We start from the raw sequence: 19,722 nt of genomic DNA, 5'->3' as shown, positions 1-19,722 counted from the left end.
TTGAATATCTTTTAAGTTTTGATTAATAATTATGCTTCATACATACAGGACATTCATTCTTCATTTGAAGTGTGCTTTACCCCCATTTTCTTAAAATTATTTTTTGACGTACAGAAGTATTTCATAGATTTGTTGTCAAATCTATTAATATTTTCCTTTTAAGCTTTAATTGATGCTTTGAGATTGTTTTTGTTTTACCCTCTTTTGGGCACTTTTCTATTTTTTCCCTTTGTCTATTTTCACTTAAATTTAACTTGAAATATATCTAAATTTAATTTCTTTTCATGGCATGTTATGAAATTTAAAAAAATATTATTTAACAATCATTTGTCAAATAAAACTTTCTTTCCTCTTTACTGCTTTGGAATTCCAATATTTCCATATAGTATATAAGTAAATTATTATATAGAGTCTGTTTTCTGTACTCTCATTAATCATTAATGATTAAACTTAAATTATTATATAGAGTGTTTTCTGTACTCTCATTTAATCATTAATGATTATTGAAATACTTAATGATTAAGTTTAATGTTTAAACTTAAATAATTCATTTTACTACCTGGTAGTTCAAGAAAATGCTCAACATTGTCAATTTAATTGTGGTTGTTCATATCAGGATGACTTTGCCTATAGTGACAGAAGCAATTTCAATCTGGACTAAAGTGGTAGAAATGAAACTTGGGGGCAAGGATGGAGGAAGTGGCATTGAGTAGTGTCATTCCTGGGGCTCCAAGGATTTGGAGGCTGGAGAAAAGGTGGTGTCTCACAGGACTCTAAACCTTCTGGCTTGGGACACTGAGGGAATGTAGTGTTATTAACTAAAGATTGGGAATACAACAGAAGCAGATTCTGTCAGGGAAGGAGGGTCACGGGTCAAAAGAACAGAACCAGGGGTATAATAGGTAATTGCCAAAGACTGTTGGTATTATGAAATCTTATCAGCTTAAGCTAGAGTGATAGAGCCGGGCGCAGTGGCTCACGCCTGTAATCCCAGCAGCTCGGGAGGCTGAGGCAGGAGGATCATGAGTTCAAAGCCAGCCTCAGAAATGGTGAGGCTCTAAACAGCTCAGTGAGACCCTGTCTCTAAATAAAATACAAAATAGGGCTGGGGATGTGGCTCAGTGGTTGAGTGCCCCTGAGTTCAATCTCTGGTACCAAAAAAAAAAAAAAAAAGGTAGAGTGATAGAAAGTTGATTGGGGAATTTTTTAAAATTAAGTCCAGTTTGGATGAGACATAAATAAAATTTCCTTATGGCACCCATTATAATGAATGTACAATTTTTACAAAATGGTCCAGAGCAGCTCTTTCCCAATATTGAATCATGTCAAGCAAACTGTTAGGAGGTAACCAATGTGGTTGGTTGAGGAGAAAAAAGGCAGATGACAGACTGATCAAGTTTGAAGATTTGGGGGTAAAAACATTTCAAGGGAGGAAGTTGAAGCTATTAATGAAAAACCAGTTGAGGTAACCCACCATAACTTCCAGTTTTGCAAAGAAAGAAGTAAAACTGGGCAAATTATTTTAAGGGTCAAATATAATTATGAAAACCAGAAATTGTCTAGTGAGTTCTATAACAAAATCCGGCAGTATTTTTCTTCCTGGGTCTTTTCATAAAGCACATGAGAGAGTGGGAATGACCAGAATCTGTACCATCTTGGCTATGAACCCAGCAGCCTAAAGCCAAAACAGGTTGCCAGTAGGGAGTCTGAACTCCAGTTTATAAGGAGTATGTGTACCTTCCTGGTATCTTTAAAATATGTCTCTATCAACCAGTCTTCTTTTATTTACACTTAAGATTTTTTAAAAACATATCACTTTGAATTGTATACTCTGGCTTTAAAATGCTGTTTGAGTTAAATACAGAGAATAGAGAGGAGGGGAATTTTTAAAAGACTGGTTTTCATGAAGTTGCCCATGTTCGCTTTGGCTGTGAGCATTTTGAACTCCAAATTTGGACCACAACATTTGAATTGTAGAATTTAGGCCTCAGAAGAAATTATATAATTTATTTTATTTCTTCTACTTTTTTTTCCTTTGCATTTAGAAAATGAGACAAGTAAGGACCAGAGAAGACGACCTGAAATCTGCCTATAAATCAAAAGCAAAGCTAGGCTAGGAAACCCAGGTTTACTAATACCTGATCTGAATACTTTCCACTACAGTGTGGAGATTAGAAAATTTATTTTGCTTTACTCTATCAATTACTGTATCACTTTGCATATCGTATCTCTCCCCCACCCTCCTTTAAGATTCAGCAAAATTTTTAATGTGGAAGAATAAAGAGTGGTTTCGATACTCTCTCCAGAGTATCGGATTTCTAAAATGAGCTGACACAAAGCACTTTTGTAACCAAACTTAATATAAAAGCACTAAGAGTATGCAAATACGGCATGAAGCCAAACTTTGAAGTGAACTGGAGAAATAATGAATTAATGCAGTGTCATTTTTAAGATTAGACTTGAGTTATACTGATATATTCTGATCTTTCCTATCAGACAAGCCACCAACAACTCTGACCCGAAAGTGTTGGCATGACTGTAGATGCACACCTGGGCCATCAAAAGACCGAGTGAGCTACTTGCCAATTCTCATATCACCCCACCCCCCATCCTGTTCTACTGTGGCAGAAGGAAATGAAGCCACAAGGAGAACAAAAAGAGCTGTAAAACACTTGTCTCCTGCTTCCTCATACCCTTATTATCCTCCCCACACAGAGCTGTTCCACCGGATTTGGCTCCAGTGTGGCATTCTGCCTGCCTGACCCCGGACGAATTATGAGCAAGGACAGCAACTACAGTGGAGTACCTCCCCACAGAGATGCTTCACCCTGGTTGGTTCCAGTGTGACATCCTGCCTGCCTAAGGGAGGAATTATGAACAAGGACCTGAGCTGTAGACAAGTAACACGCAGAAGCCACAAGTTTTTGTAAGAACCAGGTCTACACACAACCCAAGCCAGAGCAATGGCATTATCATTGGAAGAATTTGTTCACTCTCTTGACCTGAGGACCCTCCCCAGGGTCCTTGAAATCCAGTCAGGCATCTATTTTGAAGGTAAGCATTCTCTGGTTCCTTTACTAGCTAAAAAGTGCTTCTAAAGTGTATATTCTTGGGGATTGGTGGAGGGAATTTTTATAAAGAATATATGTGTTCTGTAAAGGAAAGGTGATCATAGAAAAGAAATTAATTAACTGATGAGTGGTCAAGACCCAATAGCATTAAACAAAGAAGAGCCTAGGTAAGTCATTGGGGTGAATGGGGATAAGGATTTAGGTGAAGCTTCTTGGGATTTTTGTAGGCTTTCAATAGTTCCATGAATGGTGAATTATTTCTGCTTATTCTTTGAAACTGGTTGTAATCAAGAGAGAAAAAATTAAAGTTATTGATATTTGTTCCTAGAATATAAAACAAAATACCAATGAAAAAACAAAAACAAATATCAAAAGCACACTGTTTTCAAAGAAATGTTTCCCAAGCTCTTAGGATTTCTAAGTCTGTGTTTCATCAATGCTTCCCTTATTCTTTCACTAACGGCCTGACTCCTAATTTCTTAAATAATGGCAATTTTTATTTGAAGGTATAAAAATTGATGTTCATTGCTGGGTGCAGTGGTGTATACATATTTTCCCAGCTACTTAGAAACTGAGGCAGAAGAATTGTGAATTTGAGGTCAATAAAAATAAAACAAAACAAGAAAATGATGCTTATTCATCACAATTTTTTTAAATTATATTGAAAAGTCATAGTTCAATTAAAATTATCAAATTTTGGTATAACTAATTAAAGTATATTAATTCAGATAAGAGGATAATTAAAAATTCTCATATATAACCTGGAATATTTTAATGTTTAGTTTGAACATATGCAAGATATAAGAACCATTTTTCCAGGAAAATATGTAATTTTCTTCACAGAAGGGTAGAATTGGGGCTGAGGTTATAGTTTAGTGATAGAGCACATGTCTGGTGTGCAAGAGGCCCTAGGTCCCATCCCTAGCACCCCAAAATTAAATGAAATGAGGGATGAGGTTGTAGCTGAGCTGGGGTTGTAGCTCAGTTGTGGAGCACTTGCCTAGCATGTGTGAGACACTGGGTTCAATCCTCAGCACCACATAAAAATAAATTTAAAGAAAGGTATTGTGTTCATTTACAACTTAAAAAATTTTTTTTAAATAAAATACATGAAAGGAGAGAGAGAAAGACTTTGAAAAAAAGATGATAGAATTGAAGCAATAGTAGAGTCAGATTCCAGTCAAAATACTGGGAAAATTATTTAAAAAACTGTTGGTAGGTAAGTCTTTTCCATTCATAGACAGTCTCTGACTCATGATGGATAGAAAACAATTTTTCAACTTTATGTTGATATAAAAAGCATACTCACAGATCATTTTGTTTTTCATTTTCAGTATAGTATTTAATCAATTGCAAGAAATATTAAGTGCTTTATTACAAATAGGCTTTCTGTTAGATGATTTTGCACAACTCTTTAGGCTGATGTAAATGTTATGAGCATGTTTAAGGTAGGCTAGGCTAAGCTATAAAGCTCAGTAGGTGAGGAATATTAAACACATTTTAAACTTATATTTTCAAATTACAATGGATTTTTCAGGAGGTAAACCCATTATAGTCAAGGAGTATCTGCTAGGTGTTATGAAATAGAGATTGACACATGTCAGCTCCAACTTGTATGTACACACACACACACACACACACGCACATACTCCACACCCTTGTAAAATAATTAATTGGAACAGCTTATTATATAGTTTTGTTTAATTCATTGGTACATTGATTATTTGGAATCAGACCATCTTTTTTCAAGTGTGCCATACTTGGACTTCAGTTTCTAAGCCAGCCCCAAATTGTCTCATAGTTTAAGTTGTTAAGGCTTTAAGATGTTCTTCATGTCTAGGAAAGATTTGTTCTTTAATATTTTATACGAACTTTACAGTTTTACATTTTACATTTGATTTTTGGTCCACTTTGAGAACATTTGCCAGGAGGTGTAGAGATATACAATTTCAGTTTTCTCTATACAATAATGTCTTGAGCTGGCCATCTTTTCCCCATCGATTTTCATTGCCACCTTTACATCATACTATGTGCTCACATATGAATCCATCTGTTTCTGATATGTTTTCTATTCCTTTAGTTTACATTTTTCTTAATTGAATCAATGATCACACTATTTTTGTAATAATGGTTCTGAAATGTGTTAATATGTAGTCAGTGTTTATTCAGACCACGCCCTTGTTGTCATTCCATTTTTCTAAGTTCATTTAGGTATGCTTTTTGAATACATTTTTTAAATCAATTGATTCCATTAGAAATCCAGCTGGGATTTTTATTGAGTGTACTTATTTAATATATTAACTTGGGAAGAAATGACATTTTTATGTTGTTTTACAAATGAAAGATGTTTAGACCTTCTTCATACTTTATTATTTTACTACTATGTTGTAATTCAATCAAGATGAATTTTCACAAAATAAGCACATTCATATAACCATTATTGTAGTCTAGAAATAGAAAACTACAATTATTATGCCTTCCCCTTTTCAGTTGTCTTCCCCCAAATTAACCACTATGATGATGTTTGTCCATTTATGAATGTTATAAGAAGGGAGAATTATGGTATGTGTTCTTTTCTAGTTGGCATACATGTTTAGCGTTATGTTTTAAAAACTAACCTACATTGTTTTATATAGTTTATTCATTTTTAGTGCATATTATATGTTTTGGATATATAAACCACAATGTATTTATCATTCTATTGCTAATGGGTATTTGAGTTGTTTCCAGTTTGAAGTTGTTACCAGTAATGTTGTCATGAGCATTCTTGTTAAGTTCATGTTCACATGTATATGAATTCAGTTGGGTATAACAATAAGATAGTTTGCTATGTCATGTGGTATATAAATATTCAGACTTGGTAGGTATTTAAAAAGTCTAAGCAGTTCCAATTTGCATTCCTGTTGACAGTCTATGAGATTTGCAATTAAACCATATGATGACAACACTTGGTATTACTGGTCTACTAAGTTTTAGTCATTCTCCTAAGAATACAGTGGTAGCTCATGTCTCCCTTATGATTAATGAGACTAACACTTTTTCATGTGCTTTTTTGGTTAACTTGAACCTTCTCTTTATAACATTCATATCTATTGCTCATTTCTATTAGATTTTATAAATTTTTATTGCTCATTTTATGAAATATATATAAAACTGAGTCTTTGTCAAGTGTCTGTGTGGCGAATATCCCCTCTCATTGTGTAGCTTAATATTTCATTTTCTTAACAGTATCTTTTAATGGATGTATGTTTTTAATCTTAGAGTTACTGTGGTCAATTTATAACTGTATTCCTTTTCATGCGTTGTCAAGGAAATACATTTTCTGTATCCTAAGTTTATTAAAATATTCTGTTATCTTCAAGAAATTATATTTATCCTTACTTTCAGATAATAAAATTTCAGGTAAGAAATTGAGTTTTATATATGGCTTAAAGATGAAACCAAGATTTTTTTTTCTTTTATACAGACAATTAGTACAGTGACATTGAAAAACTGTTTCTTCTGATGCATTACTATGTTTATACCTTCTATGTACATGCCTGAGTCTCTTTCGAGAACTTCTATGCTGTTCCATTCATTTAATTGCTATCTTCATACCAATTTCATCCTGTCTAAATTTATGTAGATTTGCAAACAATATAAAATTTAGTTTTTAATATAAAATAATACATTGCTCTTGTTCTCAAACTTGATTGCATATTTGAAACACCTGAGATGTTTTAAAATGTTGATGACTGGATTTTTCCTTAAGATCTAAGAATTTAACTATGAAAGAGGTAAGGTGTCACCATCAGGTTTCTAAGAATGTCCCTGATAATACAGCCAAATTTGAGAACTACTACTGTAGAATAAGCTCTACAACTTATTATTCTCTTTCAAGTCTGGCTCTTTGAATTTTCATATACATTTTAGCATTGACTTATCAACTTCCACAAAAGTCCTCCCAGAATTCTGATTAGCAGTGCATTGATTTGAAGAAAATTAACATCATTTTAAATTAAGTCTTCTGATCTATGAACTGAGTGTAGCTCCCTAGTAATATAAGTCTCCTTTCGTACTGTCAATAATGTTCCATGACATATTTATGGAGAACTTGCATTTTTTTTCAGATTTATTTTTAGTTTCTTGAATTTTTTGTGGCATTGTAAGTGATATCTTTCTACATTTGCATTTCTCTTTGTTGCATTGGTTGAATTTTAAGAGCATATCTTTAGATTATTATCTTTGATTTTTTTAAAAAAGCACATTCATGTTTTCTATGAATATGGATGGGTTTTCTTTCTCTTTCCAATGATTGTGCTTTTTCCCCTTGAACTGAAACACTGGTTACTGCTTTCAGTACAATAGCAAATAGGATTAGGGATAAAGAACTTCCCTATCTCAGTCACAACCACAGATAGAGTCAGCAATTTAGTACCAATTATGCTCATTTTACATTAAAGAAGTTTCTGTTTTTGAAAAGATTTTCCAAAATAAAAATCATGAATATATTTACCAAATATTCTCTGTGTCTTTTATAATAGTCATATAATTTCATTCTTATATGTTGATTTTTACTTTCTGTAATGGGGCTTGAACCCAGGAACTTGCACATGCTAGGTGAATGCTCTATCCAGCCCTATGGTTTGCTATTTTTTTTAAAAGAAATTTTGTATCTCTTTTAGGGAATGAAATTGGCTTAATTTTTTTTACTACTTATAATGTCCTACTCAGGCTCTCATATTAAATCAAGTTATGTTGAATATGTGAAATTAATTGGGTAGAGTCTTTTTCTATTCCTTCAAAGATATTATAAAAGTTTGGGGTTATTTTTATTTAAATATTTAGTGGAATTTCCTATGAAATCATTTTAAGCAGGGATTTCTAACGTAGAAATCTTTTAAATTATAAATTTCAGGTTTTTTAAGAGTACTTTTTTCCATCCAGGGTCATAGTTTTGTTTTTCCATTTAAAAAACAAAGCAAAAAATCCAGAACACTTATGACAGTTAAGAAAATGTCTCCATAGAGATCTTTTTATTTTTTATTTTTTCCTTTTAATTTATGTTTTTTATTTGTGCATTGTGATTAGAAGTAATAATGGGATTCATTATGACATATTTGTATAGACACATAACATAATTTGGTCAGTCTCATTCCCCAGGCCCCTTCCTTTCCTTCCCTTCTTCCCTCTCCCTAGTCTCCTTCCTCTACTGGTCTCTCTTCTAATTTCATGAAATCCCCCCCTTTTTTTCTATAGAGATCTTACGTGTCTTAGGCTAGTGCCAAGAATGCACACAGATACACATGTGAATTTATATTACTGCATTGACCTAGCTTTTTACTGTTTTTCAATGAGGTAGAGAACTGTGATGAAATATTATCAGCAGTAGTGAATTAATTCTCTTGTGATTTCTAATAGTTTTTATCTTTTTTATTTTGTTGGATTTCCTAACTCAATATTGATATCATTAGACATCATTCAGAGTTCTACTGTTCCTACCATTTTAGCTTGCTTTTACTTTCCTTACCATGTGGGGCTAGGCCCTCTAGTACTATGCTAAGCAATAGTGGGAATCTTTTCCTTAACCCTAATCATTAAAAAAAAAAAAAAAAATCATCCAAATTCCTTTATGATGTATAATGTTTTAAGGTTTAAAATTCAACTTTTTCTAAATTAAGTGAGTTTCTCTCTTTGCCTCATTTTCTAGGTGTTTCCAAAATAAATATCTGATCAATGCTTTTCATCATTAAGATAATGTGATTTGCTTTCTTTAGTCTATCTATATGAGTTACTTTGAAACATTTTTTCCAGTGTTTAAGAATCTTTAATATCACATATGCATTTTTTTGAAATATAATATAGATATTTGTTATTATACTCAGGTTTTTTGCATTTAATTACAATTAAAATGAACTGATAGATTTATCTGTTTTAGTTTTAAGATAACACTAGCTTTCTAAAATGAGCTACATAGAATTTGTTTTCTATTTTCTGAGGTAATTTTCTAAATTTAATGTCTGATTTTAAGTTCTTTTTCTGATTTTAAGTTCTTTCCTAAAATTTGGTAGAACTCTCTTGTAAAAACTAATCAATCATGGAATCTTTGAAGAGAAACTAAAATGTGATTTTTCCTCATATTCCCCATTATTTTGCTTCTTTTATTGATTTCTAATCTAATCTTCATTATTTTTCTTGCTTCTCTATTTGCTCTCTTACCCTTTTCTAACTTCCCATAGCAAATCAGTATTCATTTTTAAAACTTTTTTTGCTTCTTGATAAATGTATTTAAAATTAATTTTTTTCTAAATAATTTTATCGACGGTTTCCCAGACCTTTCATCATGTAGCATTTCCATTATTACTCAGTTCCAATTACAATTTATTTTCTTTTAAATTCCATGGCTTTTTATTTTATTTATTGGCACAGCATATGGAATTTTTTTTAGCTATCCTTTTTCTTTTCATTAATAATTTTATTGGCCAGATGTAGTGGCACATACCTGTAATCCAGAGGCTGAAACAGGAAGATCTCGAGTTTGAGAACAGCCTCATCAACTTAGTGAGATCTTGTCTCAAAAAAAAAAAAAAAAAAAGAAAAAAAAAACATAAAAAGCATAAAAAGGATTGGGGGTATTGATCAGTGGTAAAGCACCCCTGGGTTCCATCCTCAGTACCAATAATAATAACAATGATGATAAGGATGATGATGATAATTTCATTGTATTTTGTTGGTGAATAATACAATGTACTATAGTATTTCTTTGTAATTGATTGAGGTTTCTTTTAAATTGTAAAACATGTCCTACTTTGAGGTTTGAGGGAAATTGAAAACAACTGGCATCAAGTAATGTGAGGCTGTGAGATACTATATTGAAAACTCCAACAGATAACCACAGTGACAATGTTAACAAAGTAAACTGTTATTAACATGTTATCCAAGCACTCATTATTTTAGGAAGGTAAGTTTGTCCTACTGATGTCATTCATAGAACTTAGGTTGTAAGCTTAGAACTCTGCTTCCTGAGAAAATTACAAATGAGAAATGATTCTATAGCCAATTTACAACATTTAGCCTTTGTTTTGTTGTCATTAAGTAGCCTTTATTGTAACTATGGAGGTTAATGTAGAGATTAATTGAGCTATTGTATATAAAGTCTTTAGCAAAATGATTGGCCCACATTTATCTTCCAGTAAATCATTACTATTATTATTACTACCTAGATGTTGGTATTTGAGAAGAAAAACTTATCACCATTTCTCAAAAGTAAAATAGAGCTAATTCAAATTCTTCTGTTGCTTCATATATGAACATAAATTGAATAGAGAGAAAAATTATAAAAATTAAAACATTAACCTAGAACCGATTTAAAACTATTGAGCTATGAACTTTAAAAATGACTAGAAATTAAATTCATAAAATAAATAATTTTCTTATTGCCAAATTCTCCAAAATATGCAAGTGTGGAAAAAGACAAACAACAAACTAGGAAAATAATCAGATCATATACAACAGACAGAATGTAAATATCTTCACTTTTTATAATTACTATGTAACATTAACAAAAGTGTGTCTAAAATTTAAGAATGGAAAAAAAAATGTAAAAAGCAGTTTTTGTGCCATAAAAATATAAGATATCTTCAAATCTAACAAAAAATGTGTATGAATTAAATCATTATTTACCTTTTAAAAGTCAAAGGTAAGAAAAAAGATTCATAAAGCCCAACATAAGCACAGATGGCTACAAAGGAGGTGAGGCATAGATGGAGGGTGTATAGACTTTCCAGGTAGCCACTGGGCAATTGCAATTGTAAAATATGCTTAAACATCTGACGTCTAGGAATTAAGTTTAAAATATAATTACAAAAGAAAAAATAAGGATTATTATAAGAATGCTCATAGAAGCATGTTTGTTTAATGGACATTAAGCAAGCTTCAGCATGGAATAGCTTATATAAATAAGCATGATACATTAAATGGCATTATTCCAAGGGCTAGATTATAATTTGGAAAAACACAAAGCGTCTCCCCTTTTGGAGCTGATAACCCAGTAGATGGGACAAATGAAAAATAAATGATAGATTTTAATATATGCAAATTACTGATTAAGAATAAAATGAAGTAGAGGGGAGATCTTTGGATCCAGTAACCAGGATTCATCCCTTAGTTTTCCTATGTTCTCACACATATTAATAAGTGCTGATGTTTTTACCCCTATGAACAGTTAATTTCTCTTAAAACTAAATCAAGGCACCATCATCTCTCTTCTGGATTATGATATTGTTGATGGAATGAAACTTTAACAGGTGTCTGAATAAACTCTAGAAATGAGGCTTGCAAATATCTGGAAGAGGAGCACTGTTGCTGAGGACTGAGCAAGTACAAACCTTTTAAAAGCTTGTTTCATGTGGTGGAGACACAGGGAAGAGACCAAAGGGACTGAAGCAGAACATTTGATAAGAAAAGACACGGATTGGAAGGCTGGAGACATAAGCGGGCAAGCCCACCCAAATCTTATAGGTCTCAAAGATGTAGTGACATATAGCATGGGACACAATAGGGCTGAGGAAATGGGTTGGGCCTATAAGATAAGGTGGTAAGGGAAGGCCACTGTGAAGAGCAGATTTCTCAGTAGACAATCTAAATATGGAGAAGAAACAGCCAAGAAAAAATCTGGAAAATGAGGGTTCCAGAGTGAATAGACAGAGTAAACATCCAGAGACCCAAAGTAGCTTAGACTATTTGAGGAAGAGAAAATATAACCCAGAACCTCAAGCATATAGGAAGCAGGAAGGAGAGTCAAACGAGAGAAGGTGAGAAGGGTGAGAGCATTTCAAGGATTTTGGTTTACAGAAAGTGAATGCCAATGATCTGCTCGAGGCAAGAGATTGACAGTGTCTTTTTTTGGAGGATCATTAAGTGCCTTGGGGAGAACAGATGATGTGGGGCAAATGTGGACTAAGTAGGCACATTAGAAGGCTATACAATAATCCAGAAGATATATGATGGTGTCTTTCCTTAGGTATAAGAGAAATGAACAGTCAGGATGTGCTTTAGAGGTAAAAATGTTAAGACATGCTAATGGATTTGATATGGGTGTGAGCAAATGAGAAGATTTTGCCTTAAGCCACTGAGCAAATCTTGTGCATTTGACAAAGTGGTGGAGAGCAAGGGAAGTTAGGTTTGGTGAGAATAGCAAAAGTTCTACTTTAGACACATTAAATGTAAATATTATTTATCTAGGTGGACATTTCAAGTAGACAATTGAAAATTTAGTTTTGGCCATAGAGGAATCGCATCATGATCAGAAGGCTCCATCTATGACTTAATAGATCAGGAGTTTATTTGATCAAAGATTTCATCAATATATCTTTCATATATGTATTTTATTTCTCTATCAATATTTGCTTTCATGCTAAAGAATACATGACCCTGGTGTACTGGCATATTTCTGTAATTTCCAGCGACCTGGAGGCTAGGGCAAGAGGATCACAATTTCAAGCCCAGCTTGAGCATGTTAGCGAGACCCTGTCTCCATATAAAAACTAAAAGGGCTGAGGATGTACCTCAGTTATAGAGGGATCCTAGGTTTAATCCCCAGTACTGAAGATGAAAAACAGCAGTAATATTTTAAATGATTCTAAATTCTAATTTTTATTCATAATGCAAACCTGTTTCTCTCTCATAAAACCTGCTAACTTTATTTTAACATTAACAATTAATATATGCATCAAATTAATGTAACTATTAAATATTTTTATTACTGAAAATGTTGATTAAACACCTTATAATACAGTGATTCAAATAGTTCTAATTTAATTATTTCAGTACTTACTTTGAATGGGAGCTATGAAAGCTACCTCATAAGCTTCCAATGTACACCATATGTAACCTACACATAGAGTATGCCTATCATTAATATTTGTGCCTATCAATTTATATGTGAAATAACCTCCATAAATCTGAATTTAGCCATTTCATTAGATAGCATTTGTATGCAGATGATGCCAAGCCTGAACTAGTAGAAGTGCTTCTATGCCATTTTCTTTCTTGATAGGTTCTGCAATCTTTAATTCTGGAGAGGCTTTGTAGGTATCCTGTGAAGTGCTTGTCTATTTCATGAAGGCTAGTATCATTAAAATTAGAGTGTAACAAGTCTTAACTTGACAAACATTAACTCTGTTATATGAAAGTATATTGAAAAAAAATGAATGCATGAGGAACATTCTTTTGACACTTATGTTTTGGGATTCACAGTGTGTCTCAGCCTAATGTATACTACACATATCATATGTCTCTGATGTAAAGATAACTGACAACTTTTTAACATCAAATACTAGTAAACTTAAAATTAAATATTAGTAAACGTTTACATTAAATACTGGGATAGTTTAATTTTCTTATTTGTTTCTTATAGGAATTAATATAAAGTTTTACCATTTTGCTTATCTCAAATCTTATACTTAATGAAATGTGCAGGCTGGTTTTAGATTCTTGCTAGGAGATGACAGATTACCACCATAAGTCCCTCTTAGATTAAAGTTCTGCATAATTATGACGTATGTATAGATAAATTGACCTGTGCTATCATGTCATCTTCAATTTTTTGAAAGAATGGTTTATAACTAAGGAACAAATTTGAGAAATCAAAACACGGTATTCATCAATTTATTTTCTCCTACTTTGAGTACATGATAGGATTGCATTTCCCAGACCTTAATGGTCATATGTCATGTCCTGGAATATAATAACAGCAAAAGTAGTGAGTGTCATTTTGGAGCATAGGCCTTACAGACCAGCACATAATTTAACATATTCCATCCTCAAAGACTCCATTGAAATGGCAATTTCACCATCCTGGCTTGCTAAGTGACTATAATTAGCAGATTCTATCATCACCCACTTGCATTAGACATGAAATGAAATAAGAAGTATACCTTATTGTTTAAATCTCTGATATTTTGATGTTCTTGTTTATCTTAACATAACCTAAGGTTTTCTTACTGATATGATGATGCAATTTGTTATGGTTGAAACTGAACTTTTTATCAATTCAAAAAATTAGACATCAGGCATATTGGAATCTTGTAATGTCAGGGAAAGTACTTGAATAATGATGCTAACACCTGCTCAAAGGAAAGTGAGTTCACCACTTAGTATTCAGGAAATGATCTATTGCTTCTTTGAGGATGCTTCATATTGCTAACATTACCACTCACCCTTATTTGCTTTAGTAACCGTTTTGGTATTGATTTTTAAAAGTTAGTAAAAAAAAAAAACAAAAACCTCACAGGTTTTAGCATTATGTTGTATTAAGCGTCCTCCAATGACTTTATTTTTTGCCCTAAGAATAAAAATCTTTCCGTGAGTAATAAAGCCCTGTACTGTCTCCCTGAGTTTGTTGTCTACTATTCTTTCTTCTTCCTGATGCTCTGGCTTCTTCACTGTTCCTCAAACTTAGGAGCTCTTCTCTTGCCCCAAGTTTTGCTCACACTATTTCCTTGGACTGGAAAGCTCCTGTATTCAGACATTGACTTGGCTAACTCATTTTTCTATGAGATTTATAACTCCCATAATTTCCCCACTATGCTTTCTCTACCTTCCATATTCTGTTCTTTATTTTCCTATTTACCAAAACACCTATCTCCTTCTTACAGACAAGCAATTAATTATTCATTTTTTTCTGTCTCCCCATATTAAATTTTTTCATACAGTTTTACTGAGGTATAATTTACATACTACCAAAGTCACGCTTCATAAGAATACAATTTAATAGTTTCAACTAAATTGATAGAGTTGTACAGCCATCATCAATTTAAGACCATTTCTACCACCTCAAAGAACTGCCTTGAAGTAGTTTGCCATCAATCTCCACTTGCTTTCCTAGCCTCAGAAAGCCACTCATCTAATTTCTGTCTATAAATTTGCCCTTCAGAATTGGTTCGTATAAAATTAATCACACAAAATAAAGTCTTTTTCGTCTTGCTTTTTTCATGTAGCAAATTTTTGTGTAGCTCATCCACATTGTAGCATGTATTTTGTTCCTTTTTTATTGCTACATGATGTTTTATTGTATGGATATATCACATTTTTTTTACACCCAATGCCAGTTTAAGGATGCTCAGTTTGTTTTATGTTTGGAGATATTAAATAATGTGCCATTCAAAATTTCCACCAATAACATCTGAGGATCCCAATTTTACTCCATCCTCACTCCTCACTCAAGTGTTGTCTTTATATTATAGCCAGTATTTTCTTATTGTCATTTTAATTCACATTTCCCTAATGACAAATGATGTTGAATACTTTTTCCTATGCTCATTAGCAATTTATTTGCCTTCTTTCATAAAATGTCCCCTCAACATTTTGACTGTATTGTTACTTGTTGCTGAATTATAAAAATTCTTTATATATTCTGGATTATTCGATTTATAAATATTTTCTTTTTTCATTTTCTTAAACTTATTTTGAAGTAAAAGCTTTTAAATACTTATAAAGTCCAATTTATGTATTTTTTCCCTTGAGGGCTTATTCTTTTGTATTATGTTGACTAACCCAAGGTCAGAGATTTCCCTTCTGTTTTTTATGATGGGTGTGTGTCAAGGACCACTCTGGGTTTGATTATTTTCCAGGACTCACATAACTTACAAAAGCTCTTATACTCAAGGTTATGTTTATCATTATTTAACAAAGTTTTATGACAGGAATGTATTGGCACATTTGAGGGGGAAATGAGAAACCAGTAAGGCTGCTAGGAGAGAAAAAAATGATCAGAAATATTATCAAAGATGAAACAGTAGAGAATCTTATATAGTCCTTTTGGATGCTGTAATGTATTATGGGGAACCTGGAGATACCAACCTAAATAGCAAAAAGAGCTAAAAACTCTGAAGGCATTTTTCTTCATTATGACTTTACAAAGCATACACCATTTATTTTCACTTTTTATCAAGAAAAATGCTGATGAAAAATCATACATACATTCACAGAAGTCAAAGCATAATTTTGTCTTGAGTTCATAAATAAGATGCTCAAAAGTGTTTCTTGTAGCAATTTTAAAATGTCAAAAAGATGTTTTTTCACTCTTGGAAGCAAAAATTTTTAAGTATAATGTTTTGAATATATTAAATGTTATATATTTCTTGTTTCTGCAAAAATATGTTAAACTCATGGAAATCATTCTCTAAAATTATATATATGTATCCCTTCATTAAAAAGTAAAAACCTTTTTAATTTGTTGATAGACCTTTATTTTATTTATTTATTTTTATGTGGTCCTGAGGATTGAACCCAGTGCCTCACACATGCTAGGCAAGCGCTCTAGCACTGAGCCACAACCCCAGCCCCATATCCCTTCATTTTTTAAAATTTTATTTCATACATCTTTCCTTCTACAAAATGAACTAAGTATGATCCCTCCCCTGAAGGACTCCTTGGGACAGTAAAAGGAGATGAATATAGTTTATTAAATCAATATTTATAATACAATGTGTATAATGCTCTGACATAAACAGTTTTGAGAGCACTAGGGAGCTGTAACTTACCACCCATGAAAGACAGAGGAAGCTTAACAAGAGGTGATAATTTTGCTGGTGTTTGTAGCCTAAATAAAAAATAACTAAGTAAATAAGAAACTTTCAGAATGAGAGAAAAGTATTTAGAAGGTTATACAAGTTTTAAAATTCAAAATGTGGTCCAATTGCTGCTCAGGAATAGCGGATAATCAGACATTTGTAGTCATATTTTAAATGGCTCCCAAATTAAAACAAGAATATTGAATTTCTACTGTAATCAATAGACATTATAAAATAAATTATTTTTTATGGACTGAATATTTGCCTTCCTCCAATCAGTATGTTCAAGTCCTAATTCCCAGCGAGACTGTATTTAAAGATAGGAAACTTTAAGGAAGCAATTAAGTTAAATGAGGTCATAAGGGTGGAACTCAGATCGGATGGGATTAGTGTCCATATAAGAGGAGACACAAGAGTGTTCTCTCTCTTTCCACCCACATGGGGAAAGGCCATGCCACAAGGTAGCAGGGTGCAAGCCAGGAAGAATATCCTTACCATAAAAACTGAATCAGTTAAAACTAAGGGAAAATTAATTCTTACTGTTTAAATACGTAGCCAGTGGTGAAAAGGTAGCCATTATTGGTATTTTGAAAGTTGCCAAGAAAAAAAGAAAGAAAGAAAGAAAGAAAGAAAGAACAAAGAATTTCTGAGACTTCTAAAGCAAAACATCCTGAATGAGTGGATCAGATATCCATTCTAACAGAGATTTAGCACATGGAAATAAATAAAGAGATAAAAAGCAAGGAGCTAACACAAGCCCTGGTCTTTTTGAGTTGAATCTTCTGAGCTTGACAATTTATGGGATGCAGTGAACAATGGAGGAGTTAAAATTTTCCAGATTTGTAGAATGGTAAACGATAAAAACATAAAGTGAATAATTCAGTTATATTCCAATGAATTGGAGGACCCTATAAAACATCCTCATACAAATAGACTTGAGACAGCCAAAATCATGCATCTCAAGTACAAGGAATGGTGGAGTGGTCATGGCTGACATTACAGATATGTACGTCTTATTATTTCAGGGATTGTCCTATGGTCCATGTATCACGCAAGAAAAAAAAAAAAAACGTGGGTTCCAAAGAACATCAACATGGGTGGTGTGGATACAGGAGACATCTATAAAACCAAAAAATCTGCCTCTGTATTGAAGGAGAAACATCAGAGTATATATATATATAATTACTTACTATTATATATATATAAGTATATATATAAGTATTACTATTATATATATATATAATTACTTACTATTATATATATATAAGTTGGATGTATAAGCATATATATATACTACATATGTAATAAATATATTTTGTCTATGAAATAAGTGAATAGAAGTAATACAACATAATAATTATACTTATTATATGTTTCTTAACACATGCATTTGTGTTCATATATATATATACAAATAAATATTTAATCTATTGAAATTAGTTAATCCATTAGATTTATAAAGTTACTTAACTGTTGGAATTTTTTATGAGATTATTATGTTGATTGCCATTTTTCAGGGTAACCTATCTATCATAATGCCTGTTTCTGCTCGTGGGTTAAACTTAAAGTTTATTCTTGTTCTGCCCTTATGAAGAGTTTGAGAAATCCTATAATGAATGCTCTCATTATAGAATCAGCAATGTCTCTAAGGTATTTTGTAACAATTAACTAATGACAATTTGATTGCCTAGGTAAAAATACATAAGAAATAACATTAGTGGCTACATGTTTGTCTTGTATTTAAGTAACTTATTACTAATGAGAATTTAATGATATGACATTGAAGAATTGACTCTGAATCTGATTGAATAAGTATATTGACCAATGATATTTAATGAATTACACATTATATAAAGATGAATCTATGGATTTAATGTTTGTATGAGAGTTCATGTGACAAAAATTATGTCTGTATTAATAGCCACAAAATTCATATATGGTTAATAAAATTAATCTTTTACTAGCTTAATTTAATCAGTCAGGGACATGATAGTAAAATCAGAACAAATTTAAAAACTATAGAATTAATATTCTAGTTGTACTTATTCACATTTCATAGGTTGTAGGTATTTAGTAAAAACAAAAACTTTTTTCACTTTTTGATATGAATTTACAATATGGATATTGGATTATATAGACTCAAGTGTGAAATAAAATTATTTAGAGTCTAATGATATATAGTGTGTTACATTTAAAAAATAATTTCTGCTTAAGAAAAATAGAGCAGTAGTATTTTTTACGTGAACTTATATTTGTAATGATTTAAATGTTAAATGTCTAACATTGAATTTCTCTATGTGCTTATATATATATTATGCTTCCAAGGTATGAAATTACTCTTGAGAGCCAGGACAGACAGTCTCAGACATTAAAAACTGACAACTTTTGAAATTTAAAATGGATAATTATTTATTAGACAAATATAAATTTGCTCTGTGTGCATGGTGTATGGTTAAGCACTTAAATGAGTGTCCAAACTAAATTTGGAAACTTTAAATTTATTGGAATTATACTAATATGACAATGTACAAAAATTATGTATTAGGCTACATTCTTATAGGAACAATCTTGACAGAAATGATGTTTGAATTTTTTTCTTTTAAAAACTTTGGAATCATTATTCTGTTTTCTTTTTGTTTTTATTTTATTTATTATTGTTATTATTATGTTTTTTGTTTGTTTTTAATCTAAGACTCACACTTCAGCTACTGTCTGTAAACTCTAGCTATCAAAATGCAACTGGCAGAACACTGTAGGTGAGCAAGAAGTCACAGGTTTAATGTAATTAGACATTGTGTTTTTTTAAATAAGAATCAAAAACTTGAAGTTTAAAATTTCAGTGCATTTTTATATGTGTGCTTGAGTGAAATACATTTCTCTATAAAATTTAACTTAAGCAGAACTTGTTATTTAGGAAAAAGTTCTAAAACAGGTGCATCACAAAGAAGCTTAGATGAAAGTATTTCAGTTGTATTCTTTTTAAAAGCTGTAGAGGAAAATAACTGCCAAAACATTTTTTTTATGTTTATTTAAGTGGAGGTTTGCCAAAATGCAGACATTTTTGTATGAAGGGGTACATTATTTACATCAATAATAGA

The 19,722-nt window shown here is 31.8% G+C and overlaps 1 protein-coding gene across 1 annotated transcript in view; it reads left to right on the top strand.

The window, feature by feature from the left end:
• The first annotated feature begins 2,636 nt into the window (after window positions 1-2,636).
• The window catches only part of Themis (thymocyte selection associated), a 218,005-nt gene continuing 200,919 nt past the window's right edge, over window positions 2,637-19,722 (top strand). Inside the window, exon 1 of the mRNA XM_046449101.2 lies at window positions 2,637-3,054. Within this exon, the coding sequence (XP_046305057.1) occupies window positions 2,964-3,054 (91 nt within the window). The 5' untranslated portion in view covers window positions 2,637-2,963. The remainder of the gene's footprint in view (window positions 3,055-19,722) is intronic.

Source organism: Marmota monax, unplaced genomic scaffold, assembly GCF_021218885.2.
Source record: "Marmota monax isolate L192 unplaced genomic scaffold, Marmota_monax_Labrador192_F-V1.1 WCK01_AAM20220418_F8-fsc00030, whole genome shotgun sequence".
In the NCBI taxonomy this organism is placed as follows: Eukaryota; Metazoa; Chordata; class Mammalia; order Rodentia; family Sciuridae; genus Marmota; species Marmota monax.
Note: the sequence above shows the minus strand (reverse complement) of the source record. Positions and strands in the feature narration are given on the sequence as shown.